The sequence below is a fragment of the Penicillium riverlandense genome, assembly GCF_028828495.1.
Source record: "Penicillium riverlandense strain IBT 135883 chromosome Unknown utg000007l_segment0_segment0, whole genome shotgun sequence".
Classification (NCBI taxonomy): Eukaryota; Fungi; Ascomycota; class Eurotiomycetes; order Eurotiales; family Aspergillaceae; genus Penicillium; species Penicillium riverlandense.
Window position 1 is genome coordinate 2596470 of NW_026643198.1, and position 23251 is coordinate 2619720.

General features: G+C 52.6%; 7 protein-coding genes across 7 annotated transcripts; 4 read left to right on the plus strand and 3 right to left on the minus strand.

The window, feature by feature from the left end:
• Window positions 1-5127: 5127 nt before the first annotated feature.
• Window positions 5128-8661, plus strand: N7474_008628 (guanine nucleotide exchange factor; the record flags this gene model as incomplete). Its single annotated transcript, XM_057200038.1, has 2 exons — window positions 5128-5676; window positions 5731-8661. The coding sequence occupies 2 exons, from the start codon at window positions 5128-5130 to the stop codon at window positions 8659-8661; spliced, it is 3480 nt and encodes a 1159-aa protein (XP_057050739.1).
• Window positions 8662-10035: 1374 nt separating this feature from the next.
• Window positions 10036-12958, minus strand: N7474_008629 (putative DNA mismatch repair protein (Mlh3); the record flags this gene model as incomplete). Its single annotated transcript, XM_057200039.1, has 2 exons — window positions 10036-12659; window positions 12712-12958. The coding sequence occupies 2 exons, from the start codon at window positions 12956-12958 to the stop codon at window positions 10036-10038; spliced, it is 2871 nt and encodes a 956-aa protein (XP_057050740.1).
• Window positions 12959-13414: 456 nt separating this feature from the next.
• On the plus strand, window positions 13415-14668 carry N7474_008630 (uncharacterized protein; the record flags this gene model as incomplete). Its single annotated transcript, XM_057200040.1, has 1 exon — window positions 13415-14668. The coding sequence occupies one exon, from the start codon at window positions 13415-13417 to the stop codon at window positions 14666-14668; it is 1254 nt and encodes a 417-aa protein (XP_057050741.1).
• A 751-nt stretch (window positions 14669-15419) lies between these two features.
• Window positions 15420-16886, plus strand: N7474_008631 (uncharacterized protein; the record flags this gene model as incomplete). Its single annotated transcript, XM_057200041.1, has 1 exon — window positions 15420-16886. One exon carries the CDS (start codon window positions 15420-15422, stop codon window positions 16884-16886), a length of 1467 nt encoding a protein of 488 aa, XP_057050742.1.
• A 502-nt stretch (window positions 16887-17388) lies between these two features.
• Window positions 17389-18454, plus strand: N7474_008632 (uncharacterized protein; the record flags this gene model as incomplete). The annotated part of the gene is made up of 2 exons (XM_057200042.1): window positions 17389-17508; window positions 17561-18454. 2 exons carry the CDS (start codon window positions 17389-17391, stop codon window positions 18452-18454), a joined length of 1014 nt encoding a protein of 337 aa, XP_057050743.1.
• Window positions 18455-18567: 113 nt separating this feature from the next.
• N7474_008633 (uncharacterized protein) lies at window positions 18568-19890 on the minus strand (the record flags this gene model as incomplete). The annotated part of the gene is made up of 2 exons (XM_057200043.1): window positions 18568-19313; window positions 19410-19890. 2 exons carry the CDS (start codon window positions 19888-19890, stop codon window positions 18568-18570), a joined length of 1227 nt encoding a protein of 408 aa, XP_057050744.1.
• Window positions 19891-20342: 452 nt separating this feature from the next.
• Window positions 20343-21660, minus strand: N7474_008634 (putative bZIP transcription factor (MetR); the record flags this gene model as incomplete). The annotated part of the gene is made up of 2 exons (XM_057200044.1): window positions 20343-20935; window positions 21381-21660. The coding sequence occupies 2 exons, from the start codon at window positions 21658-21660 to the stop codon at window positions 20343-20345; spliced, it is 873 nt and encodes a 290-aa protein (XP_057050745.1).
• Between the last annotated feature and the right edge of the window lie 1591 nt (window positions 21661-23251).

A 23251-nucleotide genomic window follows, 5' to 3' on the forward strand; every position in this document is an offset into this window, starting at 1 on the left:
CGATGGACGTTGGACTATTGAATGTCAAGAAATAAGCCTAACCCACGCCGGACACCCTCCATTCGCGAGTACGTATGGAGTACGGAGTAAATTATTATTATTTTTCTCAAGATATACAGGGCGTGAGCTACGATGGCCGCATATCCACTTCCCTGACAGGGAATACATGGCCTCCACCACGAGTTTCTTTGTTCCTCTGGAAGGCCTTCCGCCTCGAACCACCGCCGATCCAATTTTGAGGCTGGGGACCGCCGGCGTGTTCCTGCTTCGATAATTACGTGTTTGAGATCTTAACTTAAAAAACCCCCTCAATTAATCTCCACATGCGCGACGCCGGACCCCGGATCGGGTTCCAGCGTCGTGCCCGCGGAACTGGGGATTTCCTCGAGAATCCCCGGAGTTATACACCCGTATACCGTGGTCACGACCTATTTGAGGGCGGCTCCAGATAGTGGCTTCCGTTGACATGGGTTTTGGGATAGGAGCTAATGCAGAGTCATTCCTTCGAAGCCGGCCGAACCGCTATGCGGGGATTTCTGGACCAATGCGCATGCCGCAGTGGCTTGTTCCTCGACTATGCTCGCGGATGCCTGCCCGGATGCTTAGATCATTGCCTTTTCGAAAGTACCGTTGAGGAGCTTGGTGGAGTTTGCTGTGGAGCAAGACCGCACACTAGGTTTAGAGGTCCTTTTCTTTGGGTTTTTGGAGGCAATGGCCCCATCGGAGGGTATTCATATGCCGGAGCGAAATAAAAGAGATAATTTTTCTAGCGAGATACGTATTATTTACATCGTATTGCTAACATATAATACTGTAACATATAATACTGTATATACATGGGTACCTTGGACGATTTTACTGTATGATAGCCTCTACCGCTCCAGGTACCCGGCCTTTGGGTCTGCTATTTACGGTCTATAGCAATCTCTGAAATTTGTGGAGGCATTTCAGGCACGAGGGATGAACCGGGCGATCCTCTCGCCCTCATGTTAGAATGATGTGATGTCTTGACACGGCCCAACTATCCCTCCCGCGACTCGCTCTCTCGATCCATGGGTCCGACTTCCGTTAACCAATATTTGATCTGCGATTGGTGCTGTTTACAGTCTGTGTCTCTGTATCTAAACAAAGTTCATGATCATATACGTTAGTAGCGACAGGCACTATGTATTGTATTCGCACACCTAGAATGACATCATTTCAGTATATCCTTTCCCCCAAAGTCAATGACAATACAACAGACTATTGTAATGCATTTTTTTTTTTATTGCAGAACATGACGGAAGTTTACCTATGTCTATTAGATTGTTGGGGAGCTAGAAGAGTCGTGTAACCGATGTCGAATAACACAATCGGTGAAGACTCACCGAGTCAAGAATTTCAGGTAGCCACAGTGAAGATTCACGCAGACCGAGTATGCACGAGGTCTCACGCGCTCACACGACTTGATCTATTCAGATGATTTAGAAAAGGGCCGGATCTTGCAGCAAATGCAGGTACCGTGCTGGATTGTGGACCTGGCATATGCGCCTAAATTGTACCTTCAGAGCCCACGACGTCGCACAGCATGCGACTGGAGGTACATGTGGCAAACCCAGCTTCAGAGAATGCAATGTATGTAGGATATTTCAACGCGGACTTGATAGTTCATGTACATAAATCGTGCATATATGTCGCCAAGAAATTCTGTTGGTCGATACAGACTGTATCTGTTGAAATATATATTGCGAAGCACGAAAACCTGATTTATGGTTCTTGTTATCATTCCGTTCAATAAGCAAGGCCACTTTCATTGTGTCGGTCTGCACGATGCCATTCGTTACCGGCCAATTTGTTGACATAAGAGCCATTGACCAAGATCTCGCGTTCGCGTAGAGGCGACTTTGTTGTCTTGTTTCGGAAAGCTTCGACAAGTCCAAGCCGAATAGACCTGAAGTGAGACATTCAAGACGGAACCTGATTAGCTCTTGATCACTTAAGGAATTGTTTCTCAAATAGGCTTATGAAAGGTCAGATAATAACTATCATCGACTTGACTTCACATTTAGCAAATTGCCAAGCCTCCTGCAAATATCACCGCGCGGTTGCGATTCACTGGATCCGCTGAGATGTGGCGAATGACGAGTCGAGACCATCCTACATCTTATCGTGAACAGGAGATTGAAGAACTGATTGGCTACTGCCAATCCCTGCCCGGACACTGTGATGCTGTTAGACTATGGTTGACTGCCCTACCAGGTCCACTGGAATCAGTATCCTGATATTCACCAAGTCTTTTTTTTCCCCACCACCATTTGGATAAGCAGTCTCGTGGGGGCTTCCTCAAAATAGAACGCACAAAATGTGATTGCAATGATGCTTAGTTCCCCGCCCCCGCGGTCCTCGACGCCTCCCGAAAACAGCTGTGAGACTAGCAAACAAACGATCCGAGACCGGGGACCCTACTGGCGCGTCCAATGGGTTACTCTCGATGCGATTGTAGGACGGCCCGGAGAATTGCTCTGAAAAACAGCCACCAACTAACTTTTTGCGACCCGCTTATTGAGCGCAATGTCCATTTGGGCAGCCGCTCCTGCAAGAGAACCGGAACCGCAGTCAGTTGGTAGTCAGTCTATCTGATACCGATAACCCCTGGTCCAAGCACAAACATCCGCGCCGCGTTCCATGGTTCGTACCTTGAGCCGTCGGCGGAGAAGTATCCCAATTCAAGGGGCTGTAACGCTGATCGCATGTTTACCGAGACCAGCATCTCACCCGCCTGTATACAACCATCATGGCCCGCGAGATGTGATAAGTGTGGAGGGGGCTTGCATGCCCGGAGGGTATGCAGATACTCATTGGACACGCTGGTCAGTAGGGCAACCAACACTCCGGGGGTTTTTCTCTGCGACCACAGTTGGGAACATGTGATGCGCAGACTTTGCATTTCTAGTTGACATTTAGTACTGACGTGATGAGTGGCACTTGCAGGATCACTGTGTCCATGCAGTCTGGCAAGATTGTTGGTCGAAGTGCCTGTGGGGGAAAAACACCGTGCGTGCGGAAGTAATGATTCAGTAATACACAGCCGTCACAATCATCAGGTACCCAACAATTCTAGGCCCTGTGGAGGGGTAAAAACAGCCCATTCTCTTTTTAGCCCAAACCCGTTTTTTTCCTCTCTTTGAGTCGGCCAAGCACTTGTTCCCACGAGGCTAGGCTAGTTCTAACTAATTAGTTAACTAATTTTTGGTCCTGCCAACAAAGGTCCCGTAGTTAGTTTGCTCCTGCGCGCTTCTTGACCCTAGGCGCATAGTTATTAAATCATGTGAGATTTGACAGACTGAATTTTCCATTTGCCTCGATCATCTAGGCCCGTCCTAGTGGGGGTCTGAGACAGGGCTTCTAGAGCCTGAGTGCGTCATGATTTGCCGGTCTCACGCCTTGACAGCTGCAGCTAGACCTTAACTATGCAAGCCTTCGGGTGGCTCTGCAATAATAAGCCGTGATGTGTCGACTGTCGCAACTGCGGGCCGTTCACTCTCGATAGCTCATGACAGCTCCAATCCTCGCGTTTGTGGATCCAGCACGCCCGGTCCCGCTGACAACACGAACCTCAGGCTGATTGACCCACGCGGGACAGAGGGACAAAGAAAACGGCAAAGACAGGAAAGAGGGGGCCAGGCTATTGCCTGTCAATGGCAAGGATATCATTCCCCCCGGGAGATATTTTAGTGTAGGTACTCTGTACCGAGGCCACAAGCGGCAAAATCACAGGAGAATAGGAAGAAAAGTACTAGTACTAGACCTTAAAGAAAGAAGTGTCAACGCCAACGAAAACTAGTAGAAAACCAGCGTGCATGGCAAAAGGAAAAACTTTTCGGCTGTCACTTTGGGGCTGCGCTGACCTGTCGATCCTCGGAAACAGAGTTGACAGGCAAAACGTGTGGGAAAGACAAATCGCCACTCAGGACTGATCGAGTCTCTTTTCCCCCTGTTCTGGCTCCAGCACACACGGTGGGCCAGTGGCCATCTTTTTGAGACATGGTCTGGTCCGATTCTATGTACTCCACAGAATTTACAATAAGGTACCTAAATGTATGTAGTGGGGAAAATGGCATGATTCCTTTAGAGGACAGTGTTGATGATAGTTACTTAGGGCAGATGGGAAGAACTTTGGATCTGCCCCAGGACGGGGATACTTTCCTTTTTCTTTTCTTTTTTTTTTTTTCCCTTTTTTTTGGCGCCATAAAATAATAGATCTCAAAAAGAAATACCCCCTGTAATGAGTGTACCGTCACGCCGCGTGTTACACGTAAATACACCGGACTCCACGGTGGGGACGGCCGGGATCTTCTCGATCGAGGTCAACCTCAAGCTAACTATTAGTTACTCATATTATTATGGTTGGTTCCCACTTCTGTTCGTCTTCTTCCCTTTCCTGTCCGAGTCCTTCTTTTCCAGGACCTACGACTGACTGACCTACTTTCTCTCTCCCATTGCTGGCGGTGGCAATTGAGTGGAATCTTCATCCCACTTCATCCCTTCTTTGCGTACCCGCCCTTGCGTGAGACTCGACTGTCGCCGGGAATTATTGTTTCGCCACGCTGGACCCTACTGCAAGTCAGTTCGCAGGTCTTCTTCGGTCCTTGCTTCGTCCTTGGAGGGGCTGGTGCATTCGACCCTTCATAGTTAGATGGTGGTTTGTGTGGCATTCATTGCTCCCCAACCTCGCATTGACACTCGACGGCCTATTCTCTCGATATCGATTGGGACTCGTCACACCCCGCGGCTGGCCCTTGAATGTCCCGCATTGAAGTCTATTTGTGACTGTTTATAGCTTTGATTACTTCATTGTTGTGATCCTTGAAAGGGTGTGTTACATCTTCGAATCCCCCCAGCATTCCACACCCCTCCTCCCTCGATTCCCTGGAACCGCGCATTCTTGTACAGCCAAACACCCTCCGTCACTCCCTTCGGTCCTTGTCCAGCAATCAATTAACCTGGTGTAGGGTCGTCCTAGTCTTTCCCTCACGGAGTTTTGTGTCTTTGCTCAAAGCATGTCATCTGGACCTACCAGATTCTAAACGCCTCGGTCAACGACCTCAAGCGGATATTGAACCCAGATCAGAACGCCACTGGCGAGAGATGGAATCGATGAGGCCTAACATCGCCCCGTTAAAGATCACGAAACCGAACTCCAACATCACAGTGGTGACCAACAACTCCCCGGAGCACCACACGACATTTAGTCAAAATCGCTTCTATTGCAACAACGGCCAGTCTCAGATCACCCCGCCGTTGACGCCACAAACGAAGGAACCCACCATGGATCGAGATCAGGCTGAGACGCCACGGTCTGTCTTTCACAACTACCTTCGCGCTTTCTATCCATTTCACCCAGCCGGAAATGTTTCGCCTTCAACTGTCACCTTGCCCTTGGACCAGGGAGATATCATCCTGGTCCACTCTGTTCACACCAACGGCTGGGCCGACGGGACATTATTGGACTCTGGCAATCGAGGCTGGCTGCCTACGAACTATTGTGAGGCATACGACCAATTGCCTATGCGGCCCTTACTTAAGGCTCTGACGGATTTCTGGGATATCATTCGCGGAGGATGCGGGTCATCACTCAAAGATTTTGGCAATCAAGATCTTATGAGAGGCCCAATCGCCGGCGTTAGGTTTCTCCTGGTAAGCCACTTGGGGAGGAAAGACGAATCATAGCCGCTAACTTACCTTTTAAAGGAAAAATCAGAATGTCTAACTCGGGAGTCGCCCTTGGTCAAGCGGTATGATGGGTTGCGCAGGATTCGCAAGGCTTTGCTGTCGGATCTTTCGGCCTTGGTCAAGAGCCACAAGAAATTCCAGGAACTTGCCAACGGCACCCCGTCAGAAGATGAGGTAGAGGGCATGCTGGACGAGATGCTGCTCAAGGCATTCAAGATCGTTACCCGTGGTGTCCGTTTCCTTGACGTCTGGAACGAGGAAGTGGGATTGAGCCGGACCATCGCCGAACTGGAACAGTCAACCAGCGAGACCCAGAGCCTGTCTTCAATGCCCCCGACACCTGCCTCCGAGACATTCACCCTGCCAGACATCGCGCCTGTCTCTGAGGTCGGCGCCGAGCAGCATGAACCACGACAGCTGAGCCGCAGTCGTATGGATGTCAGCCGCGCATCGATGCGCACTGAGATGATCGAAAACCATCCTCGACCTGTCTCCATCACAACCAAGCGCATCTCCGTCTCTCACCGGATATCATGTACCGGTCCTTCTGCTGCTATCCGCACTCAGAACCTCGCCTCCGAGCGTTTAACCACAACTTATGATGCTTTCCTGGGCGTGCTGGGATCCTTCATTGGTCTGCACATGCAGTCTCGCTCGTCCACGGAGCTGGTTCTTACCACTCAGCAGGCCGTGCAATCCTGCCGAGGACTGTTGAATGTCGTCGAAGCCGTGTGCGAACACGACACCCAGCGTAGCGCTTTCCTCGAACAGGCGCGCGACGCAATGTACGAGAAGCTGTCCGAGCTGGTCCAGGCGGCGCGCGAAGCCTTTCGACCAGCCAACTCACCGGATGATGACATAGTGTTCTTGCCCGACGAAGGCAGACGCCTCGTCGACGCTGCGACGGACTGTGTGCGAGCAGCTGGCAACTGTCTGGCCAAGGCTCGCCTGGTGCTGGAGCAGATCGGTGACCTTGAACTCGAACCGACCGATGAATCGCCGGCAGAGGCGCCTGCTGGCATCCAGGTCGTGGAGCAAAACAAACCGCAGGAACTGTCTCTGCGCCTACCTCCTCCACCTCTGCAGATTCCAAACACGGCCTATTCCCCTTCCACCCCTGGCTTGACCGACGCCACAACTCCCTCATCCTTCCACTCTCAGTTCCCATCTGCAAGCCCTAAAAATCTCTCTGCCTTGTCCTCATTCCCCAACTCGGCCACTCTCCCTACCCACTTGGAGAAAACCTCTTTCTCTTCCCAGGACAACACCTATCGCACCAGCCACCCCAAGTCGGACATGAGTGAATCCTTCGGCCGCGGTGTCACAAGCACGGGTAGCAGCTTCACCTACAACAGCCATGCCCGCGACTCCGAAATGAGCGGTGTTTCTCAGACTTCGACTCGCGCGACTTCGCCCGACATGAGCAATAGCTACCAAGGGCCGTCCCTGAAGGAGAGCGTGAGCCACTCGACCTTGGCTGAGGAGAATGAGGAGACCGAGGCCAACATCCTTGAGAAGACATACGCGCATGAGTTGATATACAAGGAGGGCCAAGTCATGGGTGGTAGCTTGCGGGCTCTGATTGAGAAACTCACCGCGCACCAGTCCACTCCCGATGCGATGTTCGTCTCGACTTTCTATCTTACGTTCCGTCTGTTCGCCACGCCGCTCGAGTTCGCCGAGGCGCTGGGTGAACGGTTCGACTACATTGGAGATACGCCTCACGCGGCGGGACCAGTCCGGCTGCGCGTGTACAACATCTTCAAGGGCTGGCTGGAGTCGCATTGGCGTCACGACCGTGACAATGTGGCGCTGGACTACATTGTCGGCTTCGCCGCGACCCGGCTGATCAAAGAGCTGCCTACGGCTGGAAGGCGTCTTCTGGAACTGGCTGATAAGGTGTCGGCCGTTCTAGGGCCGGTGGTGCCGCGCTTGATCTCGTCCATGGGCAAGACAAACACGGCCACCGCTCTATACGTGCATCCTGATACTCCTCTCCCACCCGCAGTCCTGGGTAAGAAGGAGACAAGCCTGCTTAAGCAATGGAAGAACGGGGAAGCCTCGATCACCATCTTGGATTTCGACCCATTGGAGCTGGCCCGTCAGTTCACCATCATGGAGTCGCGCATCTTTTGCTCCATTCTCCCCGAGGAGCTCCTCGACACGGAATGGACAAGAAAGTCCGGCTCGTTGGCGGTCAATGTTCGCGCCATGTCCACCCTGTCGACGGACCTGGCCCACTTGGTTGTGGACTCCATCCTGCATCTTGAAGAGCCCAAGAAGCGAGCGCAGATCATCAAGCATTGGGTTAAGATCGCCAACAAGTGCCTGGAGCTGAACAACTACGACTCGCTGATGGCGATCATCTGCTCGATCAACTCGTCAATGATCTCGCGTCTCAAGAGGACGTGGGAAGTCGTCTCCCAGAAGACCAAGACTACCCTGGAGCACCTCCGCGGCATTGTCGATGTGTCTCGCAACTACGCCGTGCTACGCCAGCGCTTGCAAAACCATGTTCCTCCCTGTCTGCCCTTTGTGGGCACCTACCTCACCGACCTGACCTTCGTGGATCACGGCAACCAGTCGCTGCGCACTCTCCCCACCGATGTTGGCGAGATGGCCGTGATCAACTTCGACAAGCACATGAAGACAGCCCGTATCATCAGCGAATTGCAGCGCTTTCAGATCCCCTATCGCCTGACTGAGGTCCCTGAGCTGCAGACCTGGATGCACAACGAGCTGGTGCGCGTCCGTTCCAACGGCGAGTCCAGCCTGCAGACCTTCTACCGTCGCTCGCTGGTCCTGGAGCCCCGCGAGGCTAGTCGCAGTGCTACCAACCTGAACACCGCCGAGTCCAATCCGTCCCTGCGTGACAATACCAAGGACAAGTTCGACTTCCTGTCATGGACAAATCAGTCCAAAGCGAAGTCGGTCGCCTCACATGGCTGATGTCTCTTCCTCCTTCATCTTCATCCCACACATCTCGTCTATACACAACCTCATAATGACTAATGACCTTTGTTCTGTACTTTACCCTGGTTCGCCGGAGTTTTTTATTGCTTTCTGCGAATCATTCCGACCTCTGTCCTACAATGCTGGCTGCATCGTTTTCCTTCCAAATCTTGTCCTATGTTCTGTGAATACCTTATTCCCTATATTTGGGCGGCGCTCGTGAATTTCTGTTTTTTTTTGGGTCATGGTTTCATCGAGGATGTGACCAAAAAAGGATTTACAAAACGGTCCGGGGATTCTTTTGGAACAATCTGGAGTACCACACAGGGCTTTTTCTTTCCTTTTTTTTTTTTTACTTTACTCTCTGTCTCGAAAATCCTTAGAAAGGGTTTCGCCTCACGGCTTCTGTACAAGAACACACTTAAAAGCTGCCAGGAATGCAAAAGCTTTTACTTTTACTTGGTCTCCTTACAGCCTCAGCGCCTTGTGTTTTTGTTCTGTTGTTTCAGCTGAGTTAACTTTTGGATGGATCGTCTGTGATACTGAACTCTCCCCTTTACTTCCTTTTTGCTTTCCCTTGTTTTGCTTGGTCGGTCCTTGGAAAGAAAGGATGGATTGCGCTATTGGGTTTTCTGTACATAGGCCCACCACCAGCGCTGCCATCATCATAGCCGCCGATTTCCGAATCTGATCAAATCGAAATCAGAGTTTACACACCAGTCTCTTTCCCCCTTCCTTCTTCCTATCCTGTAGTTTGATGCACTGTGCGTTTGTCCAGACTTGACTGATCATACGGGCTGGCTGGGCGGACAATTGTGTCACCGTATCCACCAAGCCGGTCTGGCATGCTACTAGTAGTACATAAGTTGCCCCGGCGTCATCGCCGCACTGCGCACGACACGCGGCTGCCCCTCCAGATCCTTGTTTTGAGGAAAATTCACCCGCCGATAGTTGGTGATCCTTGCATAGAATAGAACCCTCTTGGCTCACTATTTCATGTGCTGACGCATGTCATGTTCGATCTTTCCGTTTGTCGGGATGCAAGCAAGGGATGTACGCTTACTCATGTTTCTAGACTAGTTGGTTGCCGAAAATAGAATTTTAAGATGTATGTACTCTTGCGTAACGGAAGGCGGTATTGATTTGAATTTGTGTTTCTGTTCGGTTATTCGGTTGCTGCTTGTCAATCTTGTAATTTGGAAGTGCCCCATGGATAGGGCATTGTTAAGCGGGGGTCGGCTCGCTCCGGATCGAATAGTTCAAGAAAGCAACCAGTCTATGAGTGCAAGTAAATTATGCCATGTTTGCTTGAATTAACAATCAACTGGTAATATACAAAGTCCAACTTCTATACTACAAGTCCAAGGCCAGTCATCGCCAGCTATTTCCCTCTGCCCGTAAGTACATTATCAGTTGAGTAACGCGACTGAAAAGCCTCCAAAAACCCAACCCCCCACTATGATCATAATCGGATGCCATGCCCTTCTCCAAATCCAGGCGAGCAGAGCCAGCCATTTCGGCCAAAGACCGCAAATCCAAGATCGGGACCATGGAAGGCCGTCCGTGAGCACACTGGAACGGAAACACACAGCGGGCCAGTCGTGAGACCAAGGTTTGACACTCTTCCATACTCAGAGTGTCGTTGAACATGACCGCGCTGCGGCAGGCGCGGGAGTTGAGGAGGTCGATAATGCTCTGGGGGCAGCCGCTTAGTTGCTGCACCCATGAAGAGGTGCCATTTAGTGAACCGGCAGCTTTGGAGTGTGGAGGCTCTTCTTCCTCCGGCAGAGACCAATCTTGAGAATTGAATCTGGATGAATTTCTCGCTGGCCCCCATGGCCTTTTGTCGTCTTCGCGAGTCCAAATCTCTCGGCGAATCATATCGATCACCAACTTCGGTTCAAGCCGGCAGCGTTCGGCGATGAGGGATGGGAGTGAAGTCACCAGGACAGCGGTGGATGAGCCCGATTTTAGCTCGGTGTTGTAGTGAACACCCCATTGCGAAAAATACTCGCTGTACTTGTGGAACAGGTTGCCTTCGGTTGGCGAGACGTCGAATGAGATGGTGTCGATATCAACCGTTCGCACTCGGAAACTGTGGCCAATGGTCTCAACCTGAGGAGCAGGAACAAAGAACTCTCTAAATAACTGCTCGACCCGACACCGCTCATCAGCCGCATGCTGATCGATCAGCACCAATGCATCATGGTCGTTTGTGTCATGGATGTTCACTTTGACCAAGATGAACTTGCAGTCCACTTGCGAAATCACCTCTGCCTTCTCCAGACCCCGTCGTTCAAGCTTGCCTCGGAATTTTGAGACCTGAGCGGTATCCAGCGAGCCAATGCTCTTGAAACAGTCATGAGAAGAGAAATGTGCAGGCGGTCTGTGGTTGAACTCCGTGTCCATCCTTGAAATAGGTTTCTCGGTTCTCCCGAAAACAGGATTGTCCCATTTCTCTAGAAGATTGTCCACCCACACGCTTTGTGAGGAGACAGGGGTAGACTGTGGCCTGCGCAAGCCACCGGTGATGACTCCAGCGGACCTCGGTCTCAGGGCAGCAATGGATTTTCGGCGAATCATCGTTTGTCCTGTCCGAGAGTTGATAAGGTGAGCCCTCCCTGTAGATGGATCGGCCCAAGTGATGAAGGCATCGGAATCCATGCAAGAGGATTCTCCTATCGGTGCGTGTCTATGTTCCTGAACATCCGTTGACAGCAAGAGTTCCTCTTCGGTCGATGATTTTCCGACCTGAGGGTCTTCATTTCGAGGCCGAAGCACGGTGCTGGCCATAGGATTCTTCGCTGCTTTCACTCTGGACCAGCTATTGAAACCTTGTCCTGGATGGACAGGGCTTGGTCTCCGGAAAGGTGGGAGCTTTAAACGACTTGAGAAAGCCTCTTCCGTGGACGAAATGAAGCCATTCTGTTCTGCAAACTCCATTGGTTGACTATCGATTTTCTGGCCGGCGGAATCGACCTGCTGGGTTCGACCTAACGCCTGTCCCCGTCGCTTGACCGTGCGCGGACGAAGACCATGTTGCTTGAGAAACTCAGAAATCATCACATCCATCACATCTGTTATTCGTTGAAGGGACTTGTCAGATTCGGGAAGGATCTCATTTCCATCGTCGCATAATCGCCGAGCAATACTCGTGTCGATGCGTATATAAAACATTGGCCACCTGTTGACGGACCTTGTTCCACCTTTGAGGCTGGAGTTGCCCGTATCAGGTCGTTCTGGCAGAGGAGAGGCATATAGCGCTGATGAATAATTAAGTATGGCCTCGTTGCCAAAGTCCGATTGAGCAAACAAGCGATTAACTTCGCTGTAGAGAACATTCGAGCCATTTCGCGAAAACACCGGTTCAGTTCCCAATGAGATGAACTGGATCTTCTTGCTTGGGCTGGGAATGAGAGAAACTGCGGCACGAACTGTAAGATCGGGAAGCGAGGCTGAAAGTGTATGCCATGAGTCCATGTTGCGAGAAGAGACTATTCCAGACTGCGCAAGAATGGAACCGATCCGCTTGAGATCCAATTCGTCTTCCACTTGACTGGCATTTATGTCTCCGGGGATGCGGGTTCCAAGACGGATTAAGGTCTTCCTGTTCCTTGCTGCATCATGCAGCACCAACTTTGAAAGTTGAGGATTAGCCACCATAAGAGCAACAAGCACGTGTCTGAGACTGTCCCATTCTCTTTCGAGCTCGTCGGGCCTTTGAAGAGCCAAGGCCCGACTCTTGACGCGAACTGGCATATTCCCAAACAGATCGTTCACCGTGACACAGGTGCCGTGATCCCTGAACCGAAGCTCTTGATGCACAGGCGCCGGTATCAACCGAGCTACTGGCATCGAGTGATGGAGTAGAAGGGAATTTGCGCTCCGGTACCTGGCATGATGGGACGTGATGGTGAGCAAAGACAAAGCGGCCAATGAGGCCAAGAAGAGACCTCGATGGCCATATGCGCCCGTCTGCTCCAGTTTCGATGTATCTGTGCCACATATAAGTAATCACATCTTGAGTTTCTTCACAAATTAACGTACGGTGCGCCTTTCCAAGACCCCCCGAGGACTCGAATTCTGTCGGCGGAATTCCATCTCCGTCGTCCTCGACTATACAGCTTCCGCGCGTAACGTCGACGGTGACAAAGACGGTATGGGCGTTGGCATCCAAGGCATTTTTGACAAGCTCCAACACCACATCATTCAGGTGTGTAATGGAGGTCGAAGACTTAATCTTTGCCACCACGTCTGGAGGAAGCAGCCGTATGGCGAAATCAGACCGAGACATGTCAGGATGGAGAATGGCCACGCATAGCTCCCAAATTGAGATCCCGGTGACTGCTGATACTTTGCCACTGTTTCATGATGGAACCAAGTTGAGATGGAATAATACGCAGGAGAGCATCAGCCGAAGAATGGCATGTTGACCTTGCCAGAAGGAAGGTGATGATGCAAGACCAAAAGAGGACTAGCGGTTATAGGACCGGATTAACCCAGCTCCGGACAAGCTTCCTGGTGCCTCGGCGGTCCATATCTCCCTTTGTCGTCTTCCCTTGTCCTCACCACGGAGACACCTGGTGATTGGAGTCTGTTTTCAAGTTAAGAGGTATTCCTTTAGATGGCTACAGCCGAAGGCCCTGCAAGGGCACACGGTGAGACACCCGCGTGAACGCCAGATGTCCCCTTGGAGCTGACCAGTGCATAACAAGACCGGAATGGCCGCCGCCACCCTTTTTCTAGCTGGATGAAGCGCCTTGCCAGCTTGAAGAGCTCCTCGGAGTCGAGCACGAATCGCTGGACGAATAGACGGCACATCAGCACCAAAGGAAAGAAGAACGGCGCCCAATCCAACAACCCGTATCCTCTATCCGGAACCATCAGCCGCCCGGCTGCACAGAATAATCCAAATGGCTCGTATTCAGAGCTCGGAGAGCGTGACTTCCGGGGATCTCGCTCACGAAGCGACCCTTCGCTTGTCTATTCGGGCTATGAGCATGCGGCCCCCGCCGCGAGCGCAAAGTCGAATGCGCCCACTCTTTCCACGAACGGTGACACAGCAGCCTCGGAGGCGGCATATTCCAACAAGGCTGGAACATTGGCAACAGGTGGCGGAGGACTTAGTTCCCATGGAGGGGGAGAGGGCAGCACTTTTTCGTCGCCGGCTCCATCGGTGCGATCTTTGACGACGACCCTGACGACTGTACAGTCGGCAGCACCCTCAACCCAACTGTACCCCGCGCAAAACACACAACATGGCCACGGCCACGGTAGCTCCACCCAGAGCTCAACCCATCAGCAGGTGCAATTCTCCCACCAGTTCCCTTCGTCATCCACGACCGCAACCGCCGTCCCCCCGCACCTCCTGCCCCAGGGCAACTCGATGACATACAGTACTGCTACGGCCAACAACGTCCTGACCGACAACGCATCCATTCTTACCCTGGCCAGCTCCTCCAAGCGCCGTCGTCGGAACTCCCTGGACACCAACGCATCCGTTCGCGCGCTAGCGCCGTCGTCGATTTTCGGCGGCAGCCGCGAGAGCTTGCCTCTGAGCATTCTCAGTGGAAACCCGGCCGAGCCATCCAACACATCCGCTTTCAATGCACCGGGCGTTCTCAGCCGACCCAGCATGGCCGGCCTTGCCAGTGCCGAGCGAATCAGTGTCTACTCGTCCTCAGGGGCCCCGCCGCTTGGTAGCGCTACCGGGGAGCGAACCAGCCTCCACACAGCCCGGCCGAGCCCCGGAGCAGGCGATGCAGCCAGCATTCGCAGTGGGGTGCAGTCGCACAGTCGCAATGACAGCACGGCAGCCAGCATTTCCGGTGGTGTTGGCAGCCCGCTCGCCATGGCGCCTGGCCGCATCAGTCGCCGGAGTTCCGGCTGGGGAGAGATCACTGGTGACGAGAATGATGGCGAGAGGCCTGTCGAGCGAAAGGATGACGAAAAAGCGGTGACCAAGACACACGACGACTCTCAGGATGAGGCGAAGCAGAACTAGCATGGACTTCGCGCATTGCCTAGACTTTGGTGATGGGAGGCAAGGAATTGAGCCAAAACGGCTTAGAATGAACTCTCTAATGACTTGATGCATGGAATCGGAGGGACCGGCGGATATTCTTTACGGTGTTGATGGTTGGATCACTGGGCGTTTCTTGGATGGATGCTTTTGATACCCTCTGCGGTATGGGTGATTCTTTTTACATTAATAACATTCAATTGGTATTTTCTATCATGTATTCATGCCCGTCAGTCCATCAGCACGCAGCATACACGGTTAATCCGAGTTTTCTCATAGCTCGGACCCATGTGATCCTGCTAGACCTGACTCTCTCGCCTCTGGCCACAAACGGATCCTCAAATGTGTTACTTGTTGCTAATTGCCCGATAACGAGAGTCAATTCCCAAGAACAAACACCCCAACCCTGAATCAAACCGCAGCTCGATGATCGCCACCCGATGATGTAGTGCGCGGGCGAGCAAGCTTGATCTGCCAGGTACCGGTACCGAGAAATACTGTGTTGTCCAGGCGAACCCGAGGTATCGGTACACCCGATCTCCTGCAGAACTCAAGTCTCCGCCATGCTTTTTGCCCTGAGCCCAGCCACCACACCCGTGCCCCGCCTCGGTTCCTACATAATCCGGGAAAGAGACGGACGGGGTTTCGTTTTCTTGATGTAATTTCCAGCTACATACAGATCCCCATTTTCTATTGACAGAATCGATCCTCTGGGACCGGGGGGAGCGCCGTCATGGACAAGGCCCTGTCACAGCCGAGAACCGTCGCGGTCGTGGGATCTGGCATGGCAGGCTTGGTGACTGCGCATTTGCTGCACCAGGATCGTCAGGAGCGATTTCGAGTGACGGTGCTGGAGAAGGTGAGTCGAGTCACTCCCACAGAGAGCGGACGGGGCGTCACTAACACTGCAACGCAGAGAAAACAAATCTCGCTGAGTGCGGAGTCAATCGCCCTCCCCTCAGATGAAAACGATGAGCCCATCTGGGCCGACGTGCCCATGCGCGCCTTCGCCGGTGGCTTCTATCACCATCTAATTCGCATGTACGACTACTTGGGAGTAAAGTACCATTCGCAGCCATTTCTCTTCAGCTTCACTCGCCTGCCTCGGCGTCCGCAGCGCGAATCCATCCCCAGTCCACGGATGATCTACGCCTCCAATTTCCACCGGCTCCCACCCATCCCGCGCACACAGGATCTAGTGCAGTGGATGCTCGAGGCGGCGTTTGCCATGCTGTGCTACTTCTGGTTCACCATCTGCGTCTTCCTCGTAACGCCCGTCGCCGAGGACTTGCAGTCTGGTTCGGCCGGCGAGTCGCTCGATGCGTATCTGCGGCGCATTCACCTGCCGCGGTCCTATGTTGCCGATTACTTGCTCCCGCTCATCTCGAGTGTTTGCACCTGTTCTCATGAGGAGCTCCTGCAGTTCCCGGCTTCGGATGTGCTGGAATATAAGCGTCGCACGCACTACCAGCAGCATTACGTCGTCTCCGGGGGTGTGCGCTCTGTCCAGGACATGCTCCTCCAGGGGTTGGATGTGCGGCTGGGCGTGGAGCTGACGAGCGTCTCTCCGCAAGATACCGGTGTGGACATCCAGTACCGTACTCCCGATGGCCGCAGCGAATCTGAACATTTCGACCTCATCGTGCTGGCCGTTTCACCTGATATCGCTGCCTCACTATTCCCCCGCTTAAACAAGCCATTATCCAGCATCCCAACGACAACGGTCGAAACAGTCGCGCACACAGACGAATCGAGCATCAGACCCATGCTGCAAGCAACAGCCTCCTCCTCTTCGTTATCGCTAGGGAAGAAGAGCCTTGCCACTCAGACCCGCACAACCCAGCGCATCCACATCCTCTCCACCCATCTCACCACCGAATCCGTCCACGAACAACCAAACTCCATCTTCGTGACAACAAACCCCATTTTCCATCCCGATCAGTCAAAGGTGATCCGCTCTGCGCGCTTCACGCGCGTCCTGCGCAGTCCCCACAGCCGGATGCTCGTCAATTCTCTCTTCCAGGATCCTCTGAAGAAAAGTTCCTCCTCATTACATAGTTGGCGCAGTGGCGACGACGGCGTCTACCTTGCCGGTGGGTGGTGCTGGGACGGCATGGTTTTGCTGGAAGGGTGCATTGTCTCTGCGATGAGGATTGCGAAAGACTTGGGGGTTTGTATACCGTGGCAGATGGAGGAATGAGTGGCCATGCCAATGCAACGATATGCGGAGGAGAGAGGTTTCTTGACAACACTTCATATACCCAAATCAGTGTTATAATATGGCCTGCATTGTGCCATGATGAACGATCAAATATATCTGTCATCTGAAAATACGAAATTTCTTTACATCTACCACTATACATGAGTCGATCCTGTCTACCGTATTCAAATCCCTGATGTCGGTCCTCAAGCCGCCCGTACTCGCTCGCCAATTGTGGCTCCATAAACCCTTATCATTTTCCCAGTACCAAAGTACAATTAGGATCGAAGAGAATAATTATCCCTCAACATATCAAAGCCTAGTGTGGAAGAAACGCAGACAGCATACATCCTCCACCATAACCAAGAAGGCTTGGCGCGGGAAGCTCGCTCACGTCAGGGATCACCAACAACAACCCTCTACTCTACCCATCCCATAGGGTCTTCTCTGCCCTACAGCAGTTGTTCAGGACTCGTCACCAAGAGCGAGTCCATTACATATTATGCTCGGCTGGCTCCGCCGGATCCTGTCCCCGCCGCGCGACGTGTACGGGCTGGACCATGCAGTCCTCAATGTGCGGCTGCCGCCGCAGACCATGTGGATGAATATGGGGTACTGGGAGGTGAGTCCTTTTGTTTGATTATGGAATACAGAATATTGACATTCGAATATAGCATACGGCAGATTTCCCGCAGGCTTGTGAGGCGCTTCTGGACCAGGTGCTGAGCGCGGGATTGTTGGCTGAAGATCGCAGCGACAGCCACGGTGTCAGGATCGTGGATGTGGGTTGTGGATGTGGTGATCAGTCGCTATATCTGATGGAACTCATGAAATCCGATGGCGACGATAGTCGTGATGTGCATATGCCTTCCAGTCTGCGAGCCAGAGGGAAGAATCATCGGTCCTCGCCGGAACGGCCGCTGATCGACTCCTACGTGGGCATCACATTGGAGCCAGCGCAGGCTGCACTTGCGCAGCAACGGATCCAGGACGCGCAGCAGAGAGACATCGACCTCAAGCAAAAGACAAAAGCAGAGATATTCTGTGCAGACGCTGCAGACCCTAGTACCTGGCCAACCCACCTCCACCAATCTCTCCCCTCTTCCCAAAATGAAAAAGCACAAACAGAAACAACATGGCTCCTCGCCCTAGACACAATGTACCATTTCCAACCCTCGCGCCTCCCTCTCCTCAAACACGCCCACGAATCCCTGCACGCCTCGCTAATGGCTTTCGACCTCATCCTCGCAGACAGCGTCTCCTGGCGAGACCACCTGTTCCTCCGACTCGTGTGCTGGTTCACCGGGTCGCCGTTTGGGAACTTTATTTCGAGAGCGGAGTATGAGCGGCTTCTTGTGGCGGCCCGTTATGATGCGGGGAGCATTGAGATCCGCGATGTTTCGAAGCATGTTTTTGCGGGATTGGCTGCATTTTTGGATGCGAGGGTAAAGGAGGGGAAGCCATTTGGTATGAAGATGGGGAAGTTCAGAGCTGCGAGGGCGGTGTTTGGGTGGTGGGCGAGGAGTGGTGTTGTTAGGGGGGTTGTTGTTGTTGCAAGACGGCATTAGAAGCACCAACGTTGGAACTGGCCCATGTTGAAAAAAAAGTATATATATATATATATATATGTTGATGCTACTAATGGTGCAGAACATACACCATGCGATTCAAGTTATATGTCTCACTCGTCCTTCTCACCCTTAGCCTTCACACTCTGCCTTCCACCCAGCATTTTATACAAATCTCCACCATGCACCAAACACCACGTCCCAGCACCAACAGTACAAAATATAACATCCCAGCTTACACTGCTAACAGCAGGATGCTCATATACAGCACGGAACAAAGCCCGCACAACAGCCTCACACGAAGCAACACCATCAACAGCCCTCGTCCCGGTCCCCACCACATCCCTCACCACCCCCACAGTAGAAACAGCCTGCACCAGTACACTGGATGCAAAGATCCAGCGGAAGAAGACAACGTAGCGCTTCGTCGCAGTATCGACATCGACGCTGTCGCTACCGCTGCCATGCAAGCGGGCAGTACTACCCTCAGAACCCCCAGACGAGCGACTGCGACGGGGACGGAGCATGGCAGGAACGAAAAGTAGAAGATGGGGAATGAGCAGGATTAGCATAAAATGCTTGGTATGTGCCGTGGATGGCACCAGGACGGTGCTGAGCAGTGATGTCGCGATGGGGATCAGTTCCAGGAGGAGAGGTGGCGTCCAGTCGCATACATGGTGATCGTCCTTGTCGTTGTCATAGTTATCATCATTACCACGTTGAGTGCCATTGCCATGGCTAGACAATCCCCTCCTAGAGACCAGAATCGTAGCGAAAAACAAGTTCTGCGCGAAAGAGATGGCCACGATCTGCCCGACGACCATATACATCCAGACATGGGGGATGCGGTGTCTCCGAGCTATATAACAGCGAGTGAGTCAGTGAGTTCCCAATCCATATAAACAATCTCAATCTAACAGATCCAAAAAGAGAAACTTGGAAGGTTAAGACATACCCATAACCCCCAAAAATAGACTCCAGCCCGTAGCCCAAAGGAAGATCTGCCCACTCCACCAAAACCGCGCTGGCGACTCGATCACCGTCTCCCACGCCTCGCGAAAGAGTTTTGCGTCCCGTAACCACATCTCCAATTTGAAGATTGTTGGTATTGACAGTGCTCCACTACCACCAGCAGCATGCAACAGCTGCTGAGTTTGAGAGTGTTGACTCCCCGCCCAGGCGCGATACGAGTGCGCAAAGAACGCAAACATGTAGTACCATGTCGCGGCGAGGCTGAGGGCCGCTAGGGAGGCGAATACCATGAAATTGCGGCGCGGGTTGGTGGTGGTGTTGGAGGAGGACCAGTCATTGCGGGGTTGGCGGGTTTTGTAGCGGGCGTGGATGGTTCGACAGGTGTGGAGGGAGAGGGTTGCGCAGATGGTGATGTAGCTTAAGAGAATTGGGAGGGAGCGGTATGTTGTTATTGCGGAAGACATGGTTGGTTGGGCATGCTTGCTATATCTGTGGGGGAGATTGAGGTGTGTCCTTCAGGGCCGAGGTTGAGTGCCAAGAGCTTTTGGAATGGTCTGTAGTTCATGGACAAGAATAACCACTGCTTTAAGTGATCTAGTACGCTGGTCCTACGATTGACCATATGGTTGACAGATTCAAGACAGTGTATATTCAATTACTGCTGGAACAATCGTCACTCATGGCTCTCTGCCATCCCCAACCTGCAGATGCCATCCTCACTATGTAACTCTCCGGCTGCGGATCACCAAGAATCGCTAACACAAAAGAACAATATGGACAAATGATCAATAATCACAAATCTAAAGGCAGCATAGGACCGAGTATGTAGCGGGGCAATCAATCAGAATATTGTTGGGACGGTTCCTCTTTTTTTTTCTTCTTTTGTTGTTCGTTTTTTTGCTTTCTTTTACTGCGGTCACGCAGTGGTCCCAACGCCGAGCTTCGACTCGGAAGATTCTGAGTTCCGCGAGGCCAGGAACTGCTGGAACATATCCGAGATCTTCTTCTCCGCTGCCTCGTTGCGCTTGGTATCGCCGTTCTTTTCCATAATCAGGCCGCGTAGCCAGTTATTCTCCAGCTCCAGCTGACCAACACGGGCCTCGAGGCGGCTGTTCTTTTCGTTCGTCTCATTAACGGTGCGCTCCAGGGCTGCCTCGCGCATCTTCTTCTTCACGCGGAAACGGGCGCTGGCGGCTGTGTTCCGACGACGCTTGTCCTCATCGGCGGCGATCAGGGCAGCTTCCTCTGCACTGGCTTGCGTCGACTTTTGGGTGTGCTTGCGTTTAGGCCCAGCAGCGGCAGCGGTAGTTGACGAAGGGTTTGGGGCAAGAGCTGGGGCCAGGGTGGGCGCAGCTACGGGAGCAACAGGCGCAGGAGCCTGAGGAGCCTGGGTCGCAGCCACCGATCCATTGGGGGGAGTCGAGAAAGACGAGTCTGACGCAGGCACCGCCGTTTGGGGGTTGATAGTGTTATAGTCGGTTGGATAGTCAGGAATATTGCCCAAGCCATCTATCAAACCATGTTAGCATTTATCCATCTCTTTAATTGTGTGTAGGTGGGCATGGAGAATCACGTGAAATTGCGTGATAGCGGAGAGCGCGCACGCCTGCCACGACCAATGCCCATTGTTGCACACAGGCCACAACGTGCATGTCATGCAGGACCCTACATTGCTCCAGGGTCCAAGCTGTTCCGCGGTGATGGACACAAAGAGTCTTGAAAAGACGACATCCGGTGCCAAGACGGTGGGAAATAGCAAGAAGACCAAAAAGCCAATAGGATGATCCAGGTACCCATGCACGCCCGGTTCCAATAGCCGCAGAGAGCGCGGCGAAAACCGAAAGGCAAAAATGGTGTGATCAAGGGCAGGACTCGTGCAGGTGGGATATCCAACCCGTGCGACCGGGAAATCCAGGAACAGAACCAAACCCGAAGGAAACCAACAAAGACTCACCATTCAGGAAATCGAGGAATTTCATGTCCGCCTCATGCGATGTTGGGTCGTTGGTCTTGGTGTTATCCACCGAGTCGAACGTGGGCAGGGACAGACCCCCGAATTTATCAAAATCAAAGAACTCGGCATTGGTAAAGAGAGCGAGTTCCTCGTCGACATTGAAGGAGTTCTGCTGCTGCTGCTGCTGTTGCACCGCCTGGTCGTAGGGCGAGGGGATGGCGTTCAAGTCATCGAGGTATTGCGAGAAGTTGGGCGCCCGCCGCCCGTTGTACCCGGCCATTGTGACAGTTTTGTGTAAATGAGCCCACGAAGGGTGTTCCAAGGGTGGATTTTGTAGATGAGGGTTCGCGTCTCCGGCTAATTTCGAGGCCGGGTGTGCGCCGGGTGTGACTCGATCGCGCCGGATGCGTCGGGAGGATGGGTGGGATGGGTTGGTAAGATCGCGAATGACCAAGACGATATGGTCAGGTCGAATCGACGGTGGTGGTCGGGGATGGATGGGTGATGGTGGATGGAGAGGAGAACAGAATCGATGGGGGGATTTCTTTGAGGCGTGGTGGGGGATCCCGGATGACGAGGGATGATGACTATTACATGTAATCTCGATCTGCATTAATAATTCACAGTCCAGAGTTTAACTACTCCAAATGGACTCGGACGAATTATTTTATTCTTACTCTAAGAGTCGTGATATTTACGATTCTCTCATGATTTCTTCATTGTTCACCTACCCTCTGTCCCCTCTGTCGTCTCTGTCGTCGCCGTTGTGAAAATTCAGTCCAAGTCCGATGGTCGGAGCGGGTTTCCCCATCCAATGGAGATTGGTAATCGCTCGCCCTAAACCGTTTCCGTGCACTCCGGAATCCAGCGACAGGCGCGCCTTTTGAAAACCCGGCTCCGGCATGCCCTCCCTCCTCGGCAGATGATTGGTTGGTCCATTTGTCAGCGCCCTGGAGGCGTCCTGGGCGTCCTATCACTGCCGAGGATGTTCCGAATATTATTAATCCCGTTGTCCAACTGTGACCCTGTGTCTGTGCGCCGGCAGTAGTGTGCGGGAAGGAGTGGTAAATGTAGAGCAGTGGAAGATCAGTTTGAGCTTGGGCCTGCAAGGACCGCGAAGACCTCGACCAGACAGCTAGCGAGCAGCCTCGCCACGGGGTGGTGGAGTCGCAGATGTTGTAGGCTTTCACAACAGATCAAATGCTTTTACATTAGGTCCTTTCTGATTACCTGCGATACTGTGTGATCTCGGCGCGTAATCATTCGGAGCGTCAGCGGCAGATGCGCGGCTCATCTCTCGTTGCCTCCAGGACATCCCGTATACATATTCCAGGGCAATCAGCGGCAACGTAACAACCAGCATCAAACCGATCAGCGTGGAGCACCAGCCCCAGCCCACGCCCCCATATACTTGAACATTAAAGGATGAAAAGATGCTGGTGGTAGTTACAGTTCAGTCAAAGACCACACCTTATCTACGTTTCTCACCATCTCAAAATCCACATACCAGTCCTTCCAACCTACTGCCCCGTTTGCCCTTAGCGTATCCTCCCACTCCTGCAGGACAGGTACCAACTCCTGCTCCCGTAGAATGGGCGTAGTCTTCAACATTTCTGCTGGGGCTGGCTATCAGCTCTCGCCCCTGGCCAGTGCTAATTCATGTCATCAAGCCTGCAATAGTAGCGCTGTCCGGAGATTCCAGATCTCACATGCTGTAGAGTCTGTGATCGCACATCACGGGTATTCTTATCACCACGTGACCTATTGTTGATGTTTCCGATAGCATCGCGAACTGGACTGGCAGCAAGATCCACGGCCAACAGGACGCACCTCTCATTCGCTTTATACTAAACATCACACCCCCGTCTCCT